Source organism: Phalacrocorax carbo, chromosome 5 (genome assembly GCF_963921805.1).
Source record: "Phalacrocorax carbo chromosome 5, bPhaCar2.1, whole genome shotgun sequence".
NCBI classification, from domain to species: domain Eukaryota; kingdom Metazoa; phylum Chordata; class Aves; order Suliformes; family Phalacrocoracidae; genus Phalacrocorax; species Phalacrocorax carbo.
Genome location: NC_087517.1, coordinates 67,093,136 through 67,117,529, shown reverse-complemented (window position 1 = coordinate 67,117,529; position 24,394 = coordinate 67,093,136). Strand labels below are relative to the sequence as shown.

General features: G+C 46.1%; 2 protein-coding genes across 6 annotated transcripts in view; one reads left to right on the top strand and one right to left on the bottom strand.

The window, feature by feature from the left end:
* The window catches only part of NAV2 (neuron navigator 2), a 236,413-nt gene extending 229,378 nt beyond the window's left edge, over positions 1 to 7,035 (top strand). For all 5 annotated transcript variants that reach the window (XM_064452868.1, XM_064452864.1, XM_064452865.1 and 2 more), the window contains 2 exons: positions 2,015 to 2,218; positions 3,304 to 7,035. In XM_064452868.1, the coding sequence (XP_064308938.1) occupies positions 2,015 to 2,218; positions 3,304 to 3,429 (330 nt within the window). In that variant the 3' untranslated portion in view covers positions 3,430 to 7,035. The remainder of the gene's footprint in view (positions 1 to 2,014; positions 2,219 to 3,303) is intronic.
* An 11,338-nt stretch (positions 7,036 to 18,373) lies between these two features.
* On the bottom strand, positions 18,374 to 23,159 carry DBX1 (developing brain homeobox 1). Its single transcript, XM_064453338.1, has 4 exons — positions 22,624 to 23,159; positions 22,046 to 22,147; positions 20,175 to 20,377; positions 18,374 to 19,792 (listed from the first exon to the last, which is right to left on the bottom strand). The coding sequence occupies exons 1-4, from the start codon at positions 22,973 to 22,975 to the stop codon at positions 19,418 to 19,420; spliced, it is 1,032 nt and encodes a 343-aa protein (XP_064309408.1). The 5' UTR covers positions 22,976 to 23,159; the 3' UTR covers positions 18,374 to 19,417.
* Between the last annotated feature and the right edge of the window lie 1,235 nt (positions 23,160 to 24,394).

Sequence of the window (24,394 nt, the reverse complement as noted above, 5' to 3'; positions counted from 1 at the left end):
GTAGAATCAGAATCACGGAGTGGTTTGGGTTGGAGGGACCTTTAGAGCCCATCCAGCCCAACCCCCCTGCAGTGAGCAGGGACATCCCCAACTCGATCAGGTTGCTCAGAGCCCCGTCCAGCCTGGCCTGGAACGTTTCCAGGGACGGGGCATCGACCGCCTCTCTGGGCAACCTGGGTCAGTGTTTCACCACCCTCATTGTAAAAAATTTTTTCCTTATATCCAGTCTGAATCTACCCTCCTTTAGTTTAAAACCATCACCTCTTGTCCTGCCACAACAGGCCTTGCTAAAGAGGTCGCCCCCACCTTTCCCATAGCCCCCCTTTAAGCACTGGAAGGCCGCAATAAGGTCTCCCCGCAGCCTTCTCCTCCCCAGGCTGAACAACCCCAGCTCTCCCAGCCCGGCCTCGCAGCAGAGGGGCTCCAGCCCTCGGAGCATTTCTGTGCCCCCTCTGGCCCCACTCCAACAGCTCCACGTCCCTCCTGCGCTGAGGGCCCCAGAGCTGTTGGTGTTTAGTGCAATTTAATACTTTGTGATTTGTTGCATGGCATTTGGCTGCCATCTATGACAAAACTCGCGTTCACATCTATCATCTACGTTTCACCTAAATTTAAGTTTCTTGTAACCGTAACAGGGAGGCTGTAGTAGAATAAAGGAGTTCATTCGGCACGCGTAAATTAACACAGCCAAATTTTCAGAGAAAGGGATAGGCTGTGAACTACATGACATCATTTAGAGTGGAAGCCATTGTTACTTCATAATACTGCCTAGGAATCTCTGTCAAAGTGCCATTCTGACAGCGCTGGGATACCTGCAGAAACACTCTGCTACCATGCAGGAAGATCAGATTTGGGTTCATTAAGCGTGCATCTAGATGAAATCAGTCTTTTGCATTCTGTTTGGATGCAGGATTATGGGGACCTGGTTGCACTGGAAGCAGTGGTTTGCTTCTGTGGTGCAAGAGTGTTCCAGGGACTTCTGGCAAAGTGAAGAACAGCACTTAAAAGCTCAAAGGTTTTCTCTAACTGTTGCTGTTTGGCAATGGGGAAGATAACAAAATGGTTGTGTATGCCAAAAACAAAACCACCAAAAAACCCAAGAAGAAATAGTGATGAGGAAAGTGAGATAGTCTTAGATCTGTCAGAAAGCTGATGAATTTCTTTGTTAGTCCACTGCTTTTCCCCCCCATGCATTGTGCAGGAAGGGGAGAGTTCTCTGAATTCAAGTGACAAAATGCCCGTGATGAACTCCGGGTGCTGAAGGATGTTTAGGCTGAAATATATTAAGCGGAAGTAAACATTCTAAAGTCACTTGAAGTTGTGTTTATGCTTTTGAAAGTCATGTGGCATTAAAATGAATTTATTCTCTAATTAAGGCAAACTTAACCGAACATAACAAAAATACATTGGGATTCAGTAACAAAGTGTGTTCGAAACAGAAAAACCTTTTGAAATACAGCCTGCTTACTTGAAATAGGAACATGCACATGGCCAAATCCTGCTGGTGCATTTTCTTGACTGAGTACAAAGAAATTCCCCTGACTTGAAAACCATTTGCTATGACATCCATCATTATTGCCTGATGACAGGTCTTACGTTTCCTCCTACACATTCCTCTGACAGCGGTTTCCCAACAACAGCAAATGTAGATAAGGAGCTGCTGGTGCGATCTGGATGTCAGCATCGACGGCCTCTTTTGTGTATTGACTTTATTTAAGTTAACATTTCTGAAGTTAGGTTATTTTCCAGTCTCCCTTTCTTCAGCTGGTGCCAACAGAAGGGCACTGCAGTCTCCAAGGAGGTGGTCAGCTGCTTCCAAATCAGCTGCCATTAAAAATAGCTAAAGCTTTGGATGTCGTTAGGGTAAGAAAGATCTCACTTGTTTGTGTTCAGCCCTTCTTGCAAGTGTTACTCACAATCCAAGACTCATGGGCACATTCATTTTGGTTAGGTAGGCACTGAATGAAAGGGTAGGGTAATTAGGAATGGTTTATGTCTTTTTATGCTTTTCCAGTTGTATGGAAGGAGGGCGCCCTGGGAGGATCCTGCCAAATGGGTAATGGACACCTACCCGTGGGCGGCCACCCCACAGCACCACGAGTGGCCTCCTCTGCTACAGCTGCGGCCTGAAGACGTGGGCTTTGATGGCTACTCGATGTCACGGGAAGGCTCGACCAGCAAACAAGTTCCAGTGAGTGATGCTGAAGGAGATCCTTTGGTAAGCTCTCATTTTTGAAATGGCAGAACCACTTCATTTCCCCTGCTTCTAAGCATTAGAAAAAGGAACTAAAAAAGTAAAGGACCGCTGAGGAGCAATTAAAAGTTTTAGAATGAGAAAGCAGTGTTTCTTGGGAAGTCACCAAGTCAGCTCGGGGAGTGCATTCACAGAGAAAGCCCGTACAGTTTTGCAAGGAACAGTGGCAGAACCTTTTCAGATTTGTTTGTTGAGGATATTTTGAGGATTTAATTTTTGAGGAGTGACTGGGATGCATGTAATAAACTTAATTTCTACACAGTGGAATTAAATATGTGATGTTGTTAAACATACTGAATAACACAGTGGAACCACTTCATTTAGCCTGTTTTGCCACAATCACAGAATAGGCTTGTTGCTTTACTTTACATTGGTTTTAGACACTGAACGAAAATTGAGATTTTTCAAAGAATATATGAACTAATAGTCTCTGTGACTGTTCTCTACAGAAATACCATACAAGCATTTAGGGATACATTAAAATGTATTTGTGTAGAATGTATAAATTGAGCTTGATGATAATACTAAATACACATTTTCTTCCAATGGGAAGCAGTTACTGAAACTGCTGTGCAAACGATGAGTGACCTGAAGCTGTTCCATTGAGGTGTACGTTTTTCTGGGCAGTTGGGAGCAGAGAATGTGTAACAGTTTTTACTAGCTCATACGTACATATACAAATACCAAGCTAGATATTAGGACATTCAGATTTGCCTCTTTTGACCGATCGGTTGTATTTCCATGGGCCAGAGGAAGAGAAGGGTAGGGTGCTTGCAGAATCCTGTCAAGTACGGCTGTGGGCTAATCCCTTCAATCTTCTCATTTTCACCTTTACTGGAAAAGCATACTTTCCATGACTAACTTGCATGCTGCTATAATATGTTCTACAGTTAATATCTCCTTTCAAAGACAGTATTAATTACCCCGTTGTCTCTTCCTCTCTCCTTTGTTACCCACTGGCAAAGTGAAGGTCCCTGTAGCTTTCATATGGACTTGATAGAAATTTTACCCCAGAATACAAATAATCGTGAACTCCTGTGCCTTTGCAGATGAACATGCTAATGAGACTGCAAGAGGCGGCCAACTACTCAAGTCCCCAGAGTTACGACAGTGATTCTAACAGCAACAGCCATCACGATGACATCCTTGATTCATCTCTGGAGTCGACGCTGTGATCTTCCTCAGATAGAAGTACTTGTTTCCATTATCGCTCTCCCACTTCGCAAGAACCCTGATCACAGACTCATGAAAAGAACGTGTTCCCGGGCTGGGCTGGGACCTCAGTATTAGAGCTGCAAGAACAACAAGACACTAGGAGTCAGTCTTGAACCTGGGTGCAGGTAACCCAAGCAACCTTTGTATTGTTTTTCTTTTGACGATAACGAGAACTGCACTATTCCTTTGTTTTCTTCTGTTTAGTTGCTGTAAGCTCTCATGCCTAAGATACTGAAGATGTTAAAAATAAACATCATTACTAAAAGTTGAAGTGGCGGGTGGGGGGGACACGGGACGACTTCACAGCTACGAAGCAAACAGCTTTGTGCCATGTACTGTCCGGAAGGAGAGGGAGGAGGGAATTTTTGCCTATGCTGCTTCTGACCAAACACATATAGGTGAGGGCTGGACTTTTACCAATCAGCTTTGTGGATTAAACTCAGCTTCATATAGTTCTGGTGCTATAATATCGCTTGCCTTGGTAATAATACTCAGTAAAGGCAAAGCTGTAAAACAGGGAAGTTTGAATAAATATTAAAAAAGATAAAAGAAAAAAAATAAAAAAAAAAGAAAAAGCGCTGCTCTCCTTGCCAGTCTGAGACCTTGGCTTTCTTGCATTGTGTGTTTATAAAGATATATATATAAATAAGAATATATAAAAATATATATACAGTCTGAACAAATCAGGTTTTTTCAAACACTGTGTAACAATCAACCATACTACAAGTGAAAGATCAGGTAGCCCTTTGCTAGTCAGGGCCTGATTCTCTTCCCACTTACATCCACGTAACCAACTCGGTTGACTTCAGTGGCGTTACATCCGATTTATTTACGCTGAGGAGAGTGAATTTCCCTCCTCTGCAGAAGTCAGCGAAAGGGCCATGCCCGGTGAAGTCCTACAGCTCCAACAGACCTTCGGCAGTGCACAGGCGTTGTGAGCCCTGTACACGGAGCTGAGCTACAGCCCTGAAAAGGGATTAATTGGACTTTTCAGTTTTTAATTCTTGCTATGAAATGTTACAGCTGTTTTCTAAAAACTTTGGGTTTTGTTCAGAGGTTTCGTTCCAATCAGCACAACCATAAATGGGTTCATTAAAACTCACCTCTGTGACAGTTCCAGTGCTACTCTGGTGACAACATTTACTTCCAAGACTGATCTTTTTAATTGAAAAAAAAAAAAAAAATTAGTATTTTAGCAGTATTCAGGTCTGGAAAAAAAAGGAGGGAAGGTACTACGTCTTGTAGGTTTAGCTGGGCCATGCTTTTGAGTTTTGGCAGAGCTGTGAACCTGGTTTTATTTCTCCTCCTCTCTGAACGCACACACCTACACTATCAGTGTTAAGGCTCGTACTTCTGTTGGGGAACAAGAACACCTCCCAAAGAATTGCACTTTCCTTTTTACGGAAGCAAACGCTTACACCACCATCACCACAACGTCAGCTGTACCTCAGCAAAAATGTCACTCCTCGATCTTGATTTGTACTAGCCTTTCCAGCTATCTTTTGGTGCTGACCTTTAAAGCGATGCCTTATTTTGTACTAATTGTGTTTGATTAAATTAGTGCTGTATATTATGGGATTTTATTTAATGAAACAGGGCTAAAGTCATCTCTTGGAATATCATAAGTTGCTGTGAATATTGTTTGTATGAGATACTAGAATTTGTTTAAATGTGACAAAAAAGGAGGGAAATGAGATAACTTTTCAGGTTCATATCAATCCGCAGCTAATAAATCACTGAAGAGCTGTTTTATCCATGCAGGAGGGGGGGAAAAAAGGCTTTTCAACTATAATAAATGCTGTCATTAATAAATTACAGGAATACGCTGGTTTTTCAATGTACAGAGAAAACTTACTACAAACACTTTTTTAAGAGCTTGTGGGTTTAAAGTAATATAACAGACAAGTTCATGCTTCTGTGACTCAGCTTGAGAGGATCGTTTTATTATACCTCACGACTTTCTGTAACATAACTGTACTTTGTCTTACCGAGCTGGTCTTGAATCTGCTCCTGTTACAACTTTTAAGTGCTGATGACTTTTTTTTTTTTAAAGAAAAATATTGTAAAAGAAAAATTTAAATATTTTAATGATGGGGGGAAGAGCTTGATGTTGTTACTGTTTTAACCTTATGAACTCTATTTCATTATTTCGCTGAATGAAATACCAAGGGTTACTCCGCCCATGTTCCTAATCCAGTTCTTGGTACTGTAAAAATGGAATAAATCTGTACGGAATCAAATACATAGCATGCTGGTGATGAGTTTGAGAGAGGTTAATTTTTCCAGTAGTCTTGACAATTCTGCTTCCCAGCACTGACTTTTACCTGCTACTACTGTGAATTTTGGCACCTAATCCCCCAACTGAATCCATGCAGATAGAGCATGTGCCTGTAAAAAAATCCAGTTGCAGGGCTAGGGCTTTAAATGGACTTAATATCCTAGAAAATGTCTCAGTTTACCTTCAGCTGAGTGCTATAAGACATGATTAAAATGGTGTTTTATTTGTGGGGAACGGGGTATTTTTTTGTCTCATTTTTAATCCTGTGCTTAAGATCAGGAAGAAATTTCTGTTATCTTTTTTTTTCTTTTATTGACACTAGCTTGGATTACAGTGAGAGAGGCAATTTTGAGTAGGCTAGTCATTCTAAGCATCACAATATTCGGTGTCTTTTCTGAAACTTCGGGAAGCAGGGTTACCTGTTGTGCACACGTCTTAGTTTTTATCAAGACTTTTCATAGATTAAGTCTTTCTTTAAGTGACTTTGTTCTCATTTAAGGCTTTTCCAAAATGCTTCCTTGGTTTTATGCTTTTTTTTTCCCCTTACAAAGTTGGCTTGTTTTAAAAAAAAAAATCCAACAAGAAAGAAATGCAAGATTCTATGCAACATTCATGTTGAGTTATAAATTGAAAGTATAATCCATTTTCTTTCCTTCAGAACTGCCAAGAATGATACAGGCCATAAATGAGATGTGGTTTATTTGGGGAAGGGGAGGGAGGGGGTTGGCTAGCCTTTTTGTACATTTTGGAAGAATCAAACTGATATTTCATTGTGGATGCTTAACTTCGATATTATGTGTATGAAATCTTGTCTAAATGTGGCAATTTTCTTTCAAGAAAAAAAATACAAAAACAAAGCAAAAAAATCTTTCTTTGTCGATATTAAATGGAAGGTTGCTGTTTTGATCTAGTCGTTTCCAGTGGAACAGTTTATGAAATATGTTCTATAAGATGTACATTTTTTCATTGTAACATAGAAATGTAAATATTTGATTAAAAGTGCTGCATTTTGATGAATTTTTTCTAGCCATTTTTAAAGAGAAAAACTAGGAATTGAGTATTTTGTGTACGTTTATGATGTTTTCCATTTGCTCCTCTCCCTATTTAATTTTCAGTTCTCATTTAGGATTGGAATTTGTGAATGGTCTGTTTGAGATCATGCCTCCCTTTTCTCACCCTCCCCGTTTCTCCCCATTCCCCACCCCCTGTGTCATGGAGAATAAAGCTGATGATTGTACCAGTCTTAAATTATTCATGATTCAATAAAATTGATGCTTATTTATTCAGATTTGTGGCTTCCCAGAACTTTTTGTCCCTCCTTAATCAACATTTTCCATGGGTTTTTTGAAGATTGTGGGGTTCAGTTCTTGTTTTTGTTAGCTTCTTGTAAGTACTTGTGAAAAGATGCCAGCAGCCCTTACCCACATCCAGGAGGAAATTTAGCAGAGAGACTACACCAATTCGATTCTCTCCCACAGCTCATGTTTGCACACAGTGTCCATCAAGGTCTGCTCAGTCATCAAGACTGGCCTACCCATTTCAAGAGTCGCTGCGTAAAGCTGACAGTCAGTCATCCATGGCCAGCAGGCTGCGTGTATCTTGATACCAGCTGGTGCCAGCTTCTTTTTCAAGAGAAATAATCCCTGTTGGTCACATGGCAATCCCCAGGCTGCACATGGCCATGTGTGTTAGGCTTATTCTGACCGTGCTTTCCAGAATTAACTTCATAGAATCATAGGGTGGTTTGGGTTGGAAGTGACCTTTAGAGGTCATCTAGTCCAACCCCCCTGCAATGAGTAGCAACATCTTCAACTAGAGCAGGTTGCTCAGAGCCCTGTCCAGCCTGGCCTTCAATGTTTCCAGGGATGGGGAACTTCTAGGATTACTTAACTTGGTGACCCTGGGCAGATCAGACTGCTCACTTAAAATAAAACCATGACATTTTTTTTTCATGTGCAAAAAACACACGACAGAATTTTTCTGGTAACTTTGCAAAGGCAGAGTATTGTCGGCACCACTTTGATCTCCAAGACAGGCTCTAGATAGTGTGTGTGCCCCAGCATAAGTATGAGGCCATCTACAGGTCTTCACTTGCTCTTGTAGGTCTTACAAACTATTTTCATTATAATCTACTGGGAATTGATTTGCAGGAAGAAAACTTCAGAGCATTAAGCAATTCAGTTCAGTTCCATAGATTATTATAATTTCCCCTTCACCCATTGATAGAGACACTGTGATTATACAGCAATGAATTTACGTTGGTCAGTGAGAACATGTAGGGATGTGTTCTTTCTTTCAAATAAATGCTCTAACTCGGGGAGGGAAGTACTCTTTTCAGAAAGGATAAATCCAAAAACCTCTGCACTTAAAGCGTAAGGGATAATTCTCAACAGTAGCAATTTTTCTCCTGGAGAGTATTTTCTATTCATAATTCTGTTTTTTTGACAGTTCCTTGTAGTTATCTTGTCCTGTACTGACTCATTTGAAATATCAGTGTTGGTAGGACAGATTTACTTATAACAAAGAAAAAGTTTTGAAAGAGAAGAAATTCTGCTGAAAATTGATGATCTGTATTCAAGTTAATCTAAAAACAGTCTGCACTTTTAATATTGCAGCGGTGCAAACTGTAACGCGGAGCTGAACTTCTGTAATGTGGTCTTCCTCTGTCCCTCCACAGCAATTTTCAAGGCAGAATAGTTTTGGACAGGCTCAAGTGCTTTTTTCTGTGCTCTGTAAATTTCCTTTGATTCACAGAATTGCATGTTTTCGAATTGGCCCTGGAAAAAATGCTCCAGCCCTGATCCTGGCCAATGTTTGAATCAACACTGGACTGGCACCAAAACGCTTAATATGTCTCAGGAGCTCTTCTTCCCTTTCTTTCCTTTTTTGACTGCCCCATCCCTTCCCTATGTTCTTGTTCTCTGCTCTGTGGACTCTGTCTCGTACACTCACCTTCACATTTTTTTTCCTTTACCTCGTCTTCTCTTTAACCTTTATTGCCCTGCTTTTCTGTTTCCAACATCCTATTTCATTCTCATTTTATATCCTTCCTGGACCCACCTCATCATTTCTTAGTGCCGTAGGGTCAGTGCTGGCTTCCTTTCTGTAATGGAAAGGGAAATTCCCCGGAGTCATTTTATGAACTCAGCCTGCAGCCTGACACCCTTCGCTTTCTACTGACCTTTTCCACTGGTATCTTAAGTAGTCGCTTATGGTGTGGAGACATTTATTCTTCACTGGATTCTAGTATTTAATGTGGACAGTCTGGTTCTCTTTGCTCCGCTGTTTATAGCCCCCACTTGGCACAGGAAGGACCCACGTGAGGTTGCTTTTCGTAGCACGCCTTTGCAGTATGTCGGCAGGAGAGGAGCAGATGCCCACGGACCCCATAAGCTCACAGTCATTCCCACCCCCATCCTTGTTTATCAGAAAACTTTCGGGGGTTAGAGCAGAGCACAGCAGCGGAGGACAACTCCTCTCTCTGCCAATGGCAATGGGACTGACTGAAGGCAAATACTTCCCCATCAATGTCTCCGTTTGCTTAGCCACGCAAAGAAATCCATGTTCCTGTTCCCCTCCCCCGCCCCCCGTAAGAAGTTCACCCATGGCAATTAGGAGGTCTGAAGGTCCTTAACATAAGATGGGATCTACAGGCAGACGGGTAGAGGTCACATTTCCAGTGAGACCTTGTAGTAATCCTTACTGAAAGACCATTGTACATCAAGGAGTTGGTGATCCACAGAGCCGTTAACCCGAGTATGCCCAGGCCTGTGCTGTGCTGCCCTACGCTGTGAGACCAGCCTGGTGTTCAGGCCTAACAGTGATATAGACAAAGCAGAGACATTTAATGCTTTCTTTGCCTTGTTCTGCAACATCAGTGATGGGCTCTGGGACTCCCAGGGCACTGGGCTAGAGAACCATGACTGTGGGAATGATAAACTCCCAATCAACCCCAAATCTGTGTGGGACTTCTGCTCCAGCCGGATCCCTGTAAGTCGATGGGGCCTGATGGGACTCATCCAAGGGTACCTAAAGAGCTGGCTGATGTCATAGCGAGACCTCTCCCAATGATTTTTCAATGATTTGGGGAATCTGGAGAAGTGCCAGTTGACTGGAAGCTGGCAAACATTGTCCCAGTCTTCAAGAGGGCAAGAGGGATGACCCCAGTAACTACAGGCCCGTCAGTCTCACTTCTGTACCGTGCAAAATTATGTAGAATATTATTCTGGGAGCTATTGAAAAACACCTGAAACACAACACAGACCTTGGTCCTAGCCAGCAGGAGTGCCAGAGGGGAAAGTCCTGCTTAATAAACTTAATTTCTTTCTATGACAAGGTTATGCACCTAGTTGACCAAGGGAAGGCGGTTCATGTAATTTTTTTGGATTTCAGTAAAGCTTTTGATACTGTCTCTCACAGTAGCATCCTGGACAGAATGCCCAGCATACGGCTGGATAAACACGTAATGCAGTGGGTGAGCAGTTGGCTGATGGGTCAGGCTCAAAGGGTCATAGTAAACAGGTTTACATGGGGCTGGCGGCCAGTCACTAGTGGGGTTCCGCAGGGAACCACCTTGGGGCTGGTACTCTTTAATCGCTTCATAAATTACTTGGATGCAGGGCTTGAAGGAATACTAATTAAGTTTGCCGATGACACAGAATTGGGAGGAGGTGTTCATCTCGAGGGCAGAGAGGCCCTGCAGACGGATCTGGATGAATTAGAGAGCTGGGCAATCACCAACCATACGAAGTTTAACAAGGGCAAGTGCCGGATTTTTGACCTGGGGCACAGCAACCCTGGATGTACACGCAGCCTGGGGAATGAGAGGCTGGAGAGCAGCTCTGCAGAGGCACCTGGGGGTTCTGGGCGACGGCAGGTTGAACGTGAGGCAACACTGTGCCCTGGCAGCCCAGGGGGCCAACCGTGCCCTGGGGGGCACCGAGCCCTGCGAGGCGAGGGAGGGGATTGTCCCGCTCTGCTCCGCGCTGGGGCAGCCTCACCCCGAGTGCTGTGGGCAAGGTTGGGCGCCGCAGGACATTAAGGATATAAAGCCGCTAGAGAGGGTCCGGGGGTGGGGGGCACAAAGTTGGTGAAGGATTTAGAGGGGGAACCATATGAAGCACGGCTAAAGTCCCTTGGTTTGTTCAGCCTGGAGCAGAGAAGGCTGAGGGCAGCCCTCATCGTGGTCTGCAGCTTCCTCACAAGGAGAGGAAGAGGGGCAGGCACCAATCTCTTCTCTACGGCAACCAGTGACAGGACCCGAAGACATGGCAGGGAGATGTGCCAAGGGAGGGTTAGGTTGGGTATTAGGAGAAGGCTCTTCCCCCAGAGGGTGGTGGAGCCCTGGAACAGGCTCCCCAGGGAGGCATCACGGCACCAGCCTGGCGATATTCAAGAAGCCCTTGGACAAGGGCCTCAGACACATGGTGTGAATTTTGGGGTTGTCCTGTGCAGGGACAGGAGATGGACCTGATGGTCCTTGCAGGCCCCTTCAAACTCAGGCCATTCTATGATTCTGTGGTTCTATGTGTTGTGCTGCACAAAGCCCTTGTCTGCAGGATAAACTCAGCCAGCTCATTCTAACAGAGGAGGCCGCAGGCAACTCCTGCTGGGTTCCGGGGAATAAGCCACCTGTGTGTCCTTACCTCACCATGCATCAAAAAGTTCTCATGAGTACAATCTTTCTGTTTGACAGCAGAAATGATGAACAGAGTTGTTTTCTTGTGAGAAAAAGATCCTATAATAGTTCAAATGACCATACCTATGGATGGGGTGTGACCAGCATGCTGTGTGGGGGTTGGAGGCCCTTTCAGTGTTCTCCACTCAGGGTGCTCACCATCTAAAGGGACATTAGAGTACCTAGCCTATTCTAATCTTTCAGTGTTAGCTCTAATAAATAGCACTTTGATACCTCTCTGAATCCAAGTGCCTTTCTTCCCGGGATCATAATGAACCAGCACCACCCAGTGTAAAACAGATGTTAGGACACAAAGCTCAAACCCTGTGAGGGAGGGAAAAAAACCTCTTAAGCTCGTAAGCTTAGGTCTGGGTGAGCCACTAAACCTCATCCACAACAGTATTTCTGCCACTGTTGTTCCACTACTTTCTGCTTCCTGCTCTCTGCCCGCTCCCCTCATCAGGCTTGACTGTTAAATCAATCTATTTCTGCACAGTGGTGCACGAGTCATCCATCACGTTCCTGGAAGGCATTGAGGACTGCTTCCTGCTGCAGATGCTGGACATGCTGACTAGGACCAGTGCATTGCTAGATTAACTGCTTACAAATCGATAAGACTTACTTTATAACGTAACTATCAGTGGTAGCCTTGGTTACAGTGCTCATAATATTGTGGAGTTGAAGATGCTGCTAAGCACACTGAAGACCAACAGTAGGACAAAGACCCTGGATTTCAGAAGGGCCAACTTCATTATGCTCAGAGCCCAGCTGTGAAGGTCTGTGGGAAGCATCCAGGGAGGGCAAAGGAGCTTGTGGGTGCTGGGAGATACTCAGGAACCGCCACCTGGAAGCACAAGAACAGCCCATTCGCTACAAAGGGGAAGGAAGAAGGCAGAACAAGAGAATAACTTGGCTTAGCAATGAGCTTTCGAGTGTGCTTAAAAGTAAAGAAAAAGACACATACTTGCTGTGGGAAGGTGGCCAAATACCCATCGAGAACTACAAGAACCTTGCAGGGGCATGCAGAGCTGCAGTCAGGAAGGCTAAGGCTCAGCTAGACCTGAAATTGGCCAAAGGTGTCAAGAACAGCAAGAACATGTTCTTCAGCTACATGAGCAGTAAGCATAGGGAAGGCATAGGTCCACTGCTAACAAGGGCAGGGAAAGTACTTACAAACAATGCTGACAAGGCAGATGGTCTCAAGACTGTCTTTGCTGGCATAGCTGGACCCCAGATCACAGCCTTAAGTAGCTACAACAACATTATGTTTTGACTTACCAGTAGTGGAGGGAGAGCTGGTCTGTGACCCCTTGGAAGAGCTCAACCAACACAAATCTATGGGCCCGGGCAGAACCCATCTCAGGGTGTTAAGAAAAGTGGCTTCACTGGTGCAAGCCCACTGTCTAGAATCTTGGAAAAGTTGTGGACATCAGGGGATATCCCTGATGACTGGAAGAGGGTAGATGTCAAAACCATCTGCAGGAAGGGCCCAAAAGAGGACCCAGGAAACTGTGGGCCCATTAGTCATACTTCAGTTCCTGGGAAAGTAATGAAATGAGTCATCCTAGGAACTATTACAAACCAAATCAAGCAGGTGACTGGGAAAAGCCAGCATGGATTTACCAAAGACAAATCATGCCAGCCTTACATGATCACCTTCTACAACAAAAGAACATTTTCTGTCTACATGGGAGCCCAGTAGATGATGTTCACCTGGACTTCAGCAACGTTTGACACGGTTTCCCACAGCCCTCTCCTGGACAGACTGGCAAAATACAGATTGGTTGGGTGATCAGTTAGGAAATCGGCTAACAGGCAACACTCAGAGGGTGGTGGTCAATAGGTTTTACTCAGGCTGGCAGCCTGTTACAAGCGGGGTCCTCCAGGGATCTATACTGGTTCCCATGCTGTTCAACATCTGGATGATGGGATTGAAAGCGCCCTCACCAAGTGATGACACTAAACTGAGTGGTGAAGTGGACACATCAGAAAAGAAAGCCATCTTATAGACAGACCTGGGCAGGCTGGAAGAGTGGGCTAGCAAAAGCAGTGTGAAGCTTAACAAAGATGAATGCAAGGTCCTGCACCTGGGATGACATAACCAAAGAGCCTAGTAAAGGCTAGGAGCTGCGTGGCCAGGAAGCAGCCTTGCAGAAAGGGACCCGGAGGTCCTGGACAACAAGCTGAACATGAGTCAGCAGCACAACGAAGGCAAATAGGACCCCGGGCTGCAGCTGCAGGGGCACGACTAACAGAGGTAAGAGACATGATCACCCCACTCAGCACTTGTCAGGCCATAACTGGAGTACTGTGTCCAGTTGTGGTCCCCACAATTAAAAAACTATGAGGAGAGACTGTAAAGGGTCCAAAGGACGGCCATGAAGATGATCAAAGGGCTAGAGAACCTGTCCTATGAGGAAAAACCAAAGCAGTTAGGTTTCTTCTCACAGAGAAGAGAAGGCTCGGGGAGGGTCTCATCATTGTACCCCAGTACTTAAAGGACAGTTACAAAGAGGATAAAGGCTGTCTTTTCACAAGGAGCCACATGGAGGAGACAAGGGGCAATGGGTACAAGTTGCACTGGGAGAGGTTTTGTCTTGATATAAAATATTTTTACAGTGAGAACAATCGTTCACTGGAACAACCTCTCCAGGGACACAGTAGAGTCCCCATCACTGGAGGTTTTTCAAGATGTGATTGAACAGGGCAATAGTGCTCATCTAGGCTCCCTTTCCCGCAAAAGGTTGGACCAGAGGATCTTTCCAGATCCCTTCCAACCTGGGGTGTTCTATGATTTTATGAAGTATTTTAACCCTTTGCTGATTAGAAGACAGGTATAAACTAGTGAAAATCAGCACACCTAGCACTTGTGCAAGTTCAGTAAAGGCACTGCTGTGAGGTCCTGGCTACTCTGCTGGGCTTTCCCTGGTGTTATATCCCTTTCATGTGAGTTGGGAAAGTGATATTGATATGTTTTTTGGAGTTAGAAGGATTTTATTTATTTAGATCAAGTTCAATCATGGTTCAAAAATACAACAGTCCCAAAGATGTACATTTACGATCATTTAATAACAAAGGCTGGCAGAAGGGATGATCTTCTACACCTCTTTCCCATCCTTAGTGAGCGTTTCTGCCAAATGCACATCTGATGCACTGGCAAGCAGTTCCAGGTGCTTGACCATCTGAAATCATGGCAAATCAAGAAAACTGATTACTCTTATGTTCTTCAAACTGGTTACTTTGGGCCCAGCTATGAGCCAATGCGTGTGCATGGGTTGGGGCAGGGAAGGAGAGGAAACAAAACCAAGAGTGAGACTCTGCCTTGCTCCTCTTGACAAGAGTAGAGCCCATAGCTGTTGTGTCAAACTCTACCTTACACTTCCTGGGCAAAGATTTTTAAATGCCATTAATGTTTTTGAGGTCTGAAGTTGGGTGTCTTCAAAGAAGTCTGTTTTTTCCTAGGACGGGGGTTTAGCACTGGTGGGGGGGGGGGGTGATAGCCTTTTGTGAGCCTCAGCCTGCACTGGTTGCTTTGGGAAAATAGGGCCTTGCATCTTGGGGTCCATTTCTTTAAGGTGATTGTAATGTTCAAACTTTCCTGGAGGACAGGTGTTCGTCAAAAGAGGCAATTTAATTTTTAATTTTTCTGTGGCTCAGCTGTGTCATTCTCAGTACTGAAACACGGGGTGGCTGACGAGGACTTTTTGCTTACTGTTGTTAGGAAAGACAGTATTTCATACAGGTGGGGTAAGTGTGTTTTCCTGCATATAGTGTTACTGTCTGTGGCTTATTAGATGATTTCTACACATATGGATAACTGTTTTTCCAATGGGCACACAGCAGTATTGGCACACAGCAGTATTGGCACAGCACTCCTGGTATGGGGCTGTGCAGGAGGCTGCCCTCCGTGTCTGCCCTGGCTGTGGCACAGGTGAAAACATTTCCATCTCCCCCAGCTAGTGCAGGGTGGTGATTGAGCAGCCTTTCAGCCTGGGAGGGGGACCAGAGGGGTGTCACTGCAGCGCCCCGTGCATCCCAGGTACGCTCCGGGGCTGCCGGTGGAGGATGCTGCCATACAGCTCTGCAGGTAACAACAGCACAGACTTCCTGAGAAAGTGATTTCTTTTCTTTTCTTCCCCTGTCCAAAAGCCACTCTCCCACGCTGGGGGAGATCAGAGTTACAGCAGGCACAGCTGTTGAACCAGCTGGTTGCTTAAGGGATAAAATAATTGAGGATTTGCTGCCCTGAGCTCACAGTCACCAAAGATAAATCTCCTCTGCCTGTCCCGTTCCCTAGTGTCAGATATTTCCAACCTGGCTGTGAGAAGTAAGGCTAGACATACAAGACCACTCTGGACCACTGGGTCTTTAAAAAGAGCACTTTAATATCACAAAGCAGCAGTTGTTATGGGAGTGCATGACATGCAGGATTACTTTGTTCCAGAGTTTCAAAAACTGAGGATACGTGTAGTTGATATGGATATCTTTCCATCTCCACGGAGGCAGGAAAGGCTTCTTGTCACCTTTCCTCCTTTCCCAAAGCATACAGAGAGCTGCATTAATAAATAAATAAATAAAATGCAGGGTCAACAGTTTTTTATTGGCCTCGCCAAGATTAACAAGCTTCAGCTAACACAGGGAGGTAGCCCTGACACTCTATGTAACAGCAAATTATGAAATATTTCACTCTTAGAAATACACCCAAGCTGAACTCCCAGTGTCCTGCACACCAGGACAAGCCCAATTGCCATCAGGTCTCCTAAAGCAACTGGAATCTCACCACATTTGAGGTAAGCAAATAAGTTTATGCTTTTGACATAAGGCCACAAAAAGGGTAGCTACTTCTGCAGGACTTCCCCTGGCACAGCTGTCCCGCATGAGCCATCACTTGGTAGCTGTGAACTCTGGCTTCACCACCCAGAGTATAAAATGGAAGCCTTTGAAAGGGAGACTCTTTTCTTGCAAGCTACAGATGCAGTCTGACAGCTGTTGGTAAGTAAAAAAAAATAATAATTTCATATTAAGGTATCCCTGAATCTCAAATGGCAGTGCTCGGTAGTCATTTAATGTTCCTTTTGCTATAGGAAAGACCCTTGAAAGGAAAAAAACAAGGGGAATAAATTTCAGATTGATGAATGTCTCATTTTAGGTAAGGGTTCTCCCCTGTTAGGTGGCAGTTCCTGGGTGGTTGCATAGCAGAATAAGATGTAATAGCACTCATGCTGAAAGGAGTAGTCTGAAATAATTATCTTTGATAACATTCCAAATGCAGACAAGCTGTAAAGAGCAGAGCGTGTGAGATGAATATTAGCCTCTGTTGAACGCTGAGTCGCAAGGCATTAGGTATCACTGATAACTGCTCTTGTTCTGAACAAGTTCTATTCTTGAGTATTGTGGTATGTGTGGCGGTGCCTGTGGCTTCTGGAGTAGCCTATAAATTTTAAAACAAAACACGTGTTTTGAATTAAATCTGTCTTTATAAGTTACTTAATTGTGGTCTTATGTTTACTGGACTAGTAGAATTTGAGTTACAAATAATTGTCATGGGGTGCTCTATCACTTAAAGGGTCGGTAGATGGATAACTGTACATTCTCCGCTATATACACTGTTGATAATGCATGTAATAGCTCTTTAACTTGGGTCTGGATGAGCACTCAGGTAGATTGTGCCAGTTGTTGTTTAGTGTGCATTTGTGTGACCTTTTAGGTATGCTTGGGAGGTGTGCTGCTTTTTTTTTGGAAAAGCACTGGGGGGGCAGAACACAACAAGCCCTAATGCTGTTTCACTTTTATGTTCTGTGGGATAAATACTGTATGTGCCTTATTCTTTCTCTGCCCTGTCTCGGGTGTCTGTTACCAATTGCTAATGGCTGTACGGTGTTAGAGGGGTAGATGATGATTAAAGTGACAATGTGTCCTGGCTTAGGTGTGTCCAGTTACCTAATTGGAAAGTAGCTAAAGACCCAGAACAGGCTTCCTGGAGAGGTGGTCAATGCCCCATGCCTGGCAGGGTTTAGAAGGCTTTAGGACAATGCCCTTTAATAACATGCTTTAGCTTTTGGCCAGCCCTGAAGTGGTCAGGCAGTTGGACCAGATGATTGTTCTAGGTCCCTTCCAGCTGGAGTTATTTTTTTCTCCCTTTCAAGCCTTTTCTCATGGCTGTGGTAGCCCAGTGAAACAGAGTGTACAGGGATAGTTGCGTTCGGGTGACCTTTGCTGCATTTATTTCTTTTGGTTTGGCATGTTGTGAGTGGTGGTCATTAGTCAGAGTCTCTGAAGTAGAAAATAAGCTAATTTTGTGATGAAATGGCTGTTTCAGCCGAGCTCTGCTATCTGTATGCAAGGAGGAAAACACTGACATTTCTGTAGTGTATGTTTGTATCTAAAATTGTGTCCAGGTAATTACGGATTTGCCTTGCATTATAGAAGTGATCCTTGACTGGACTTAAGGCTGAAGAGTTATCTCAAGTCTATATCTTCCATTCTGTTTCTCTACCACATAAGGATATTCCAATGGCACGTTTTAAGTCTACAGACTGTACTATCTTAGCAGGGTGATGCAGGGCAGGTGTCGGCTCCATGACCTACCTGGGCAATAACTGGAAGGAAGCAGGAGATTCAGAAGGGCTTTAGAGGGGAGCACAGGGTAGCACCAGCAGAAATGCAGTTTCATAGAAATGCAAGGAGGGAGAACCTGTATTGATCTTAACTGCAGAAAATCGTTAATCCTTTGGCCGAGTTGCTCCCTAGTTAAAAGGCAGGTAGATGTTGTTGTCAAGTTACTTAATTTGAAGCTGATAAATACTTATTGAGTCACTATACGGTTGATAAAAAGCTAGTTTTCTTTTTTTGTTCGTATTTGGCCCCAGACATGACATTCACCAACCTGTGAACCAGAACCAGGTATTACTGAATGATCAGACTTGGAAATCTAGGGGTTTTTTTATTTAACAATCATTCACTTTATTATATATACATATTTAAAGTCTGTACATGGTAAAATACAAAATAAAAGTGTTTCTTTATAAGTTACACAATTAAACAGCTACATTTGTCTGTAGTTCAGCTGTCATTTAATTAAAAAAAGGAGAAATATTGTTGAGCCATCGCTATATTCATTCACAATAACCTTGGTATAAAACATCCATACAGAGTAAGTGTACAAAATAGTGTACAGTTCATATAAGCTGTGCAAAGACAGCAAAGTTCAGTCAAAAATCAAAGAGGCGTATCCGCTTTCCTCTGTCCACATCACGGATAGCAGAAGCCAAGTGGAAAATAACCATAGGCTAGTGGGCAAAAAGGTGGGTTAGACAGTGCTTCCAGTATAAAATTGATGCATAAATTAAAATGAAAACATAAATATATAAGGTCTTCATTACACAAGGCACACTTACATTATACCTTAGAAGCCATTGCAGGGATTTCAATGGGTCTGTTGCACAAGTATCGTGCTTTTCAGGGTGAGGAGGGAGGCAGCGTTTGGTCTGTGTCCCTCAGTAACTTTATTTTTGGAGGAAATTGTTGCTGGATCAAAAAACTCTTCAGGGTTTTGAAATGTTAATACTAGCTGGAAATTCACTTGAAAGGGAGTGGAAAAATGGCCACATCATGTATATTGTATTTTTTGTTGTTTCTTGTCTGGGGAAAAATGTTTCCCTCTCAACAGGATATACTTTCCTCCCTGCTACAAAGCAAGGAGCCGTCTGTTGCGTGCTTTCAGGACAAAGTAGCTAATTGAGCGAATGTCGATTGTTAAGCAGAGAGAGTTATGCAAAGGTTAGCAGTTGCTATGAATATGAGAACCTCTACACGGGGCCAAAAAATAAGGAACACGTCTAAGTAGGAAGGCTTACAGCTATTGTGATAGAGAACCTGCACTGGAGAAATATGTGGACGTTTGGGTGGGATATCACCTCCTCAATTTATAGCGCTCTGTTTTATTTACATCTTTGCAATGTCCCCATGTGACTGTAGGGGAAGGCAGGGTGATCTAAGAGACTGTTATCTCCTCCTCTTCCTCTTCCCCTTCATCATCATCTTCCTCTGAGTCTGAGAAGTCTGAGGGTTTGCTGGGGCTACTAGAATGGGATGGAGAAGGAGACATCTGGGAGTCCAGTCTGTCCCTCAAGTGTAGATGTTCTGGGGACTGGTGGTAGGTTAAGGGATGCCGGGGGCTGGGTGGGCACACGGGGGGAACTTCCTCCTCCTCCTCTTCTCCTGAACATTTCTTGCCTACATCGCTGAGGTCTGGATGAGGGTTGAACTTGGTGGGTAGGGTCTGTTCTCTGCAGCCACCAGAAGAGAGGAGCTCTCTTTCTTTGGAGTTCCTCCACTTCATCCTCCTGTTCTGGAACCAGATCTTTACCTGAGGTGGGGGGAAGCAATGCAGAAATGAAACTGTTCTAGTAAAACAGGAACCAGGAAAGGCCTTTTGCTTGCACCCTCAAAGCCCTGCTCATGCCAATACTGAAGCTAACAGAAACCACAGAACCTGGCCTTTGGGGGCCCTAGGAGGGGGGTCGGGGGCAATAAGGCTGTGGGCTGTCTTGTCCTACTCACCCAGCTGGGAATCATGCCACTGTCCTGGCTCCCTTGATGCCCTGTAGCTTGCTTTGGGCTTTCTCCTGGTTGTGGGCAGTTCTCCCTGCTCCTGTCCCCTTTTCCTCCCCTACCCTCAAACTGCGCCCAAGGGAGGGGAGCCTGGCTCCCTACACCCCTCTGCCCTCCCACCCTGTGCCCCTTCTCACCTGCGAGTCCTTGAGGCCCAGTTTGGCTGCCAGCTTCTTCCGATCAGGTTTGCTGATGTACTTCTGCTTCTGGAACATCTTCTCCAGCGCCTTGCGCTGCACGTCGGAGAAGACGGCGCGGCGCAGCATGCCACGGCGGGGCTTGCCACGGGCAGCCAGCGGCCAGGAGAAGGTGCCGGGGATGGGGACCACTGCCGAGGTGGCTGTGGGGGGGGACACACAGCACTGAGCAGAGTGGGACTGGCCCCCGCCGCCCCCCTCCCCGCCCCTCGGGTGGGCACCCATCAACCTGGGGCCCTGAAAGGAGCTTTAGGCTTAACTAAGCACCCCCCTTTCAGCCAGTGATCACTGGGATTAGATCTATCAACTCAAACGTGTAAAATGGATCAATAGTGGCCGGTTTTGTTGGGAGATTCAAAGGTCTCCGGCCTGAAAAGGCAAAGCGAGGCGTACTGGCTAAGATAGAGGTAAAATAAAAAAGCTTTCCCTCCCGCTCAGAAGCATTTGATTTTTTTTTTCAGACTCTTTTATCATTTCAGACGCTTTATTATGCTCGAGATGAAAATGAGGACTTCTCTGATTCCGAACAAAACCGTTCCTCTTCAGATGCAGTTTTGATCAATCAGTATTCATCTTTTTATATTAATCTCTCCCCCCCCCCCCCCAAAGTTGGAGAATTCAATCCGAAGACATGAAAAGTAACAGCTAATTAGCACATTGCCCAGTTCCCAATGGCATTGGTATGATAAAAAGGGCAGAGTTTTGCCTTAAAAAAAGGGGGGGGGGGGTGAACCCTCCCCAAGAGAGACAGAGATGCTAATGAAGCGTGAATCGTAATTGTGTAGTAATGAACTAACAGAAAAAGACTGAGGACAAGCAGCTAACGCCATATATTATTGGAACAAAAGAGATTTACACTTTCAAACTAAACACAACGGCATGCCAGGCTCCTCGGGAGAATACTGATGGCACAATCGTCTCTTTCCCCAAATCATTTTCATTAAATGGACATGAAAAGCTATTTATAAAGCTCAAGTTGTTTTTGTTAGGCTATTCACATGCTGGAGAAAGGAAGCAAATTCCATTATCCGGAGGATGAATGGAAGAGCTTGGGTTATTTTTTTTTCTCTCTCCCTTTCCCTGTTTTCTTTTGAAATTAATAGCTTGTTTGTGTAATTAGATTTTTTCAAATTGTTCTCTCTGCTTCATAACACTTCAGGGCTGTAAGAATCAAACCCCGGTAGCCTGCTTTCTCGCTGAGACCGCCTCATTTGGATACCAGTGACGGTCTGGACGAGAAGCCATGAGAGCCAAGGTGAAGGAGAGGGGGGTTAGCAGGCGGTGAAGGTGGAGGAGGGCAATCCCGGCCGTCCCGCGGTACGCTCCATCCGCCTGTGAAACGCCAGCAAGGTGGCGGGGGCGGAAAGGTGGTTTCGTTGGGGTTTTTTGGGGGGGGGGTGGTGGTACAGGGCGGAGAGCAGCTTTGCGGGGGCGCGGGCTGCCTCCCTCCGCTTGCGCGCAGCGTTGCGCGGGGGCTGCGCGCTGCTCTGCGCGGGCGGCGGGAGCTGACCGCTCCCCGATGGTGCTGAAAGCGGCGGCGGGAGGGGGGGCTGCCTGGGAGGAGGGGGACCCGCCTCGCCTTGGGACCGTGACAATCCCGGCTAATTTGGCGACCAGCGGGGGGAGCGGGTAGGGAATGTCAAGCAGTCGCTGCCTGTGCTAAATCGGGCATCAAATTGGCGCGACTGATGCTTGAATGTTGTACTCCCTCCAACCTCTGAACTGGAGCGTAACCCCGGGAGGATAGTACCGGGCTGAGCCTGGAGAGGGGCGGGAGGGGAGAGAGGGGGGGGGGACTTATAAAGACCTACCTGGGAAATAGGAGGATCTGATAAAGGGCTGGAAGGATCCTTCAAAGTACGGGAAGGAGAAAGTCTTTGGAGGGACGCTCTGAAGCAACGCAGGGGAAGTTTCTAGTAAATAAAATTCAATTAAGCAAAGGGTAGGACTCGACCGACAGCAGGACTGGGTCTGGGGTTGGTCCGGGGAGCGATACGGTACTTCTTCCCCTCTCCTCCCCACCCCCACTCTTTTCCCCTCCCTCAAAAAAGAGCCAAGCTAAGCTTGGGGAAGCCTGGGGAAAGCGGCCCTTGTGCTGCGGGGGCTTTACCAGCCCCGCGGCACTGGGGAGGCTGGAGCCTGGCAGGGGAGAGGCTGTGCCCCCGCTCCCCTCCACCGGCCGCTCCGGAGGCGGCGGAGCGGGACCAGCCGCCGGCCAGCGCTCCCCCTCGGCCTTAAATACCAGCGATGCCGGAGGGCTCTGCAGCTCGGGGCTAGGTCCTCCCTCCCTTGCCTAAACCCTCTCCCTCCCCTCCACCCCCCCCCCCCTCCCCGCAGGCAGTGGGAGCCCGGAGCGGGGGGCGTGGGGGGCCGGGAGCGGGCCGCTTACCGGCGCGGGGGGCGGAGGAGAGGATGGCGTTGACCCCAAACTTCAGGAAAGTGGAGTCGCTGCTGGAAGTCTGCGGCGAACAGATCCTCCTGGAGCCGGCGGTGGTGGAGCTGGTGAGCTCCGAAGTCCCCGAGTCCGTCCTGGCCGTCGAGGTTGGGGGGGACATGCTGGGCGGGGGGGCAGTCCTGGGCAGGTAACCGGTGGGCCTGCTGATCCGGATCAAATCTTCCACCAGGAAGCTGGAATGGCTGGAAAAAGCCGACTGCAGCGACTGAGGCAAGGTGAGGGTGGGAGTCGGCCGCAGGAGGCTGGGGTAGACGGCCGGCGGGGCGATGAGGCTAGGGAACATCATCGCAGGGGCCGTCCCGGAGCAGGGCTGGGGCCGCTCGTCCGTGTGTCTGTCTGTTTGCTTTTGTTTTCTGCTTTGCAAACCTCGTTTAGTAAAGATCCAGCTAGCGAGCCTGGCGGGGTTCTCTCTGCCCCTTCCTCCTGGACGATGGGTTTTATAGTGGTCAGCCCCGCTGAGGCTCTTTCAAAAGTGACAGCCCCAACAATGGGGTTCAACAAAGTTCTCCACTTGAGCTTCATTCAGGGCGAGCTCCGGGCTTCTCCATTGGTCCGGGGCTGCAATTTATGATTGGATTAGACTTCATAAGCAACCGGGGCACAATGGCCCCGCCACAAAGAAAGTGTAGTCATCAATTTTGCATATTGACCGCCTCTTTGGAATACAGCGCTCCAAAGGCTCCCAGCAGGGTTTTGTTCAGAGGCAACACACACAGGCTAATTAAATGCCTATTTAAAAGTTTCGAATGACATCTTGCCTCGTAGAAAGGGAATTATTTAAAGAAAGCACTAAATTTATTTGCCGCTCCCCTGCTGAGTTTAGGAAATAAATCAATAAATATTCATATAAACTTATCTGCGGGCTCTCAGAAAAGCAGGGGTTTTGTGGAATGGAAAATACAAATTAGAAAACGTGGAACTAAGCTCTACTGGGGAGTGGGGGGGAGGAATATATTCGGAGAGCGGATCCCATCACGGTTTGAGCGTGTTCTGCCCCCCGCTATTGGCATGCGGCAAAGTTTGTGCATAAACCCCAAATAACGTTGGGGTTAGTTGTCTGTCTGCGCGTCGAAGGTACCGTATACAGCGAATTTGCGGGGTTTAGCCTCTACCCTCAGGGTCCCACCTTGGCGAGGGTCTTGCGTACGTGGGCTCAGGCAAGAGGCTTGCCCGGATCGGACCGAAACGTGAGCCTTACTGTAGCCCGAAGAACTCTGCTCCCAGAAAATCTGAACTCTGGACATAGCAAAGATCTGAACAGCTTGGTGGGAGCGGAGCAGCCCCCTCGGGTTGTCAATCTGTTGGTCCTCTTAAGCTCATCTATATTAAAAATAGTGGAAATAGCTACCCTCCGACCGTGAAAATGAAGGCGATGTTGTAGCGGTTTGATCCTTTTTGGCTCAAGCAGCCTGAGCCGGTCTCGGGTTTATCGGTATCGGCGGCTCGAAGCTCTCTCGAAGCCGCTAAATTCACCTGAAATCGCTTTTTTACCTGCGGGCGTGGGATCGCTGGAGGTGTGGGCAGCTGCGTGCCGCAGGGCCGAAGGTCCCTAAGTTTCGCTGTGAGGGACAAATGGCATCGGCTACCGGAGAAGGAGAAAAATAGGGTTGCTTTTTTTTTTCTTCCAGCGGAGAAGTATTGTTTGTGGTGGCAACTAACTACACTTGCGTCTATCCCCATAATTTCCTTTGAGGCCGGGTGATGA

Bases quoted from the DNA above. Each gene is read 5' to 3' on its own strand.
- DBX1 (XM_064453338.1), bottom strand. From the start codon at position 22,975: ATGATGTTCCCTAGCCTCATCGCCCCGCCGGCCGTCTACCCCAGCCTC. The intron at 22,148-22,623 runs GTAAGCGGCCCG...TTTATTTACTAG, and splicing joins CTCCTCCGCCCCCCGCGCCG to AAACTTCCCCTGCGTTGCTT. The intron at 20,378-22,045 runs GTAGGTCTTTAT...CCCCCCCCACAG, and splicing joins CAGATCCTCCTATTTCCCAG to CCACCTCGGCAGTGGTCCCC.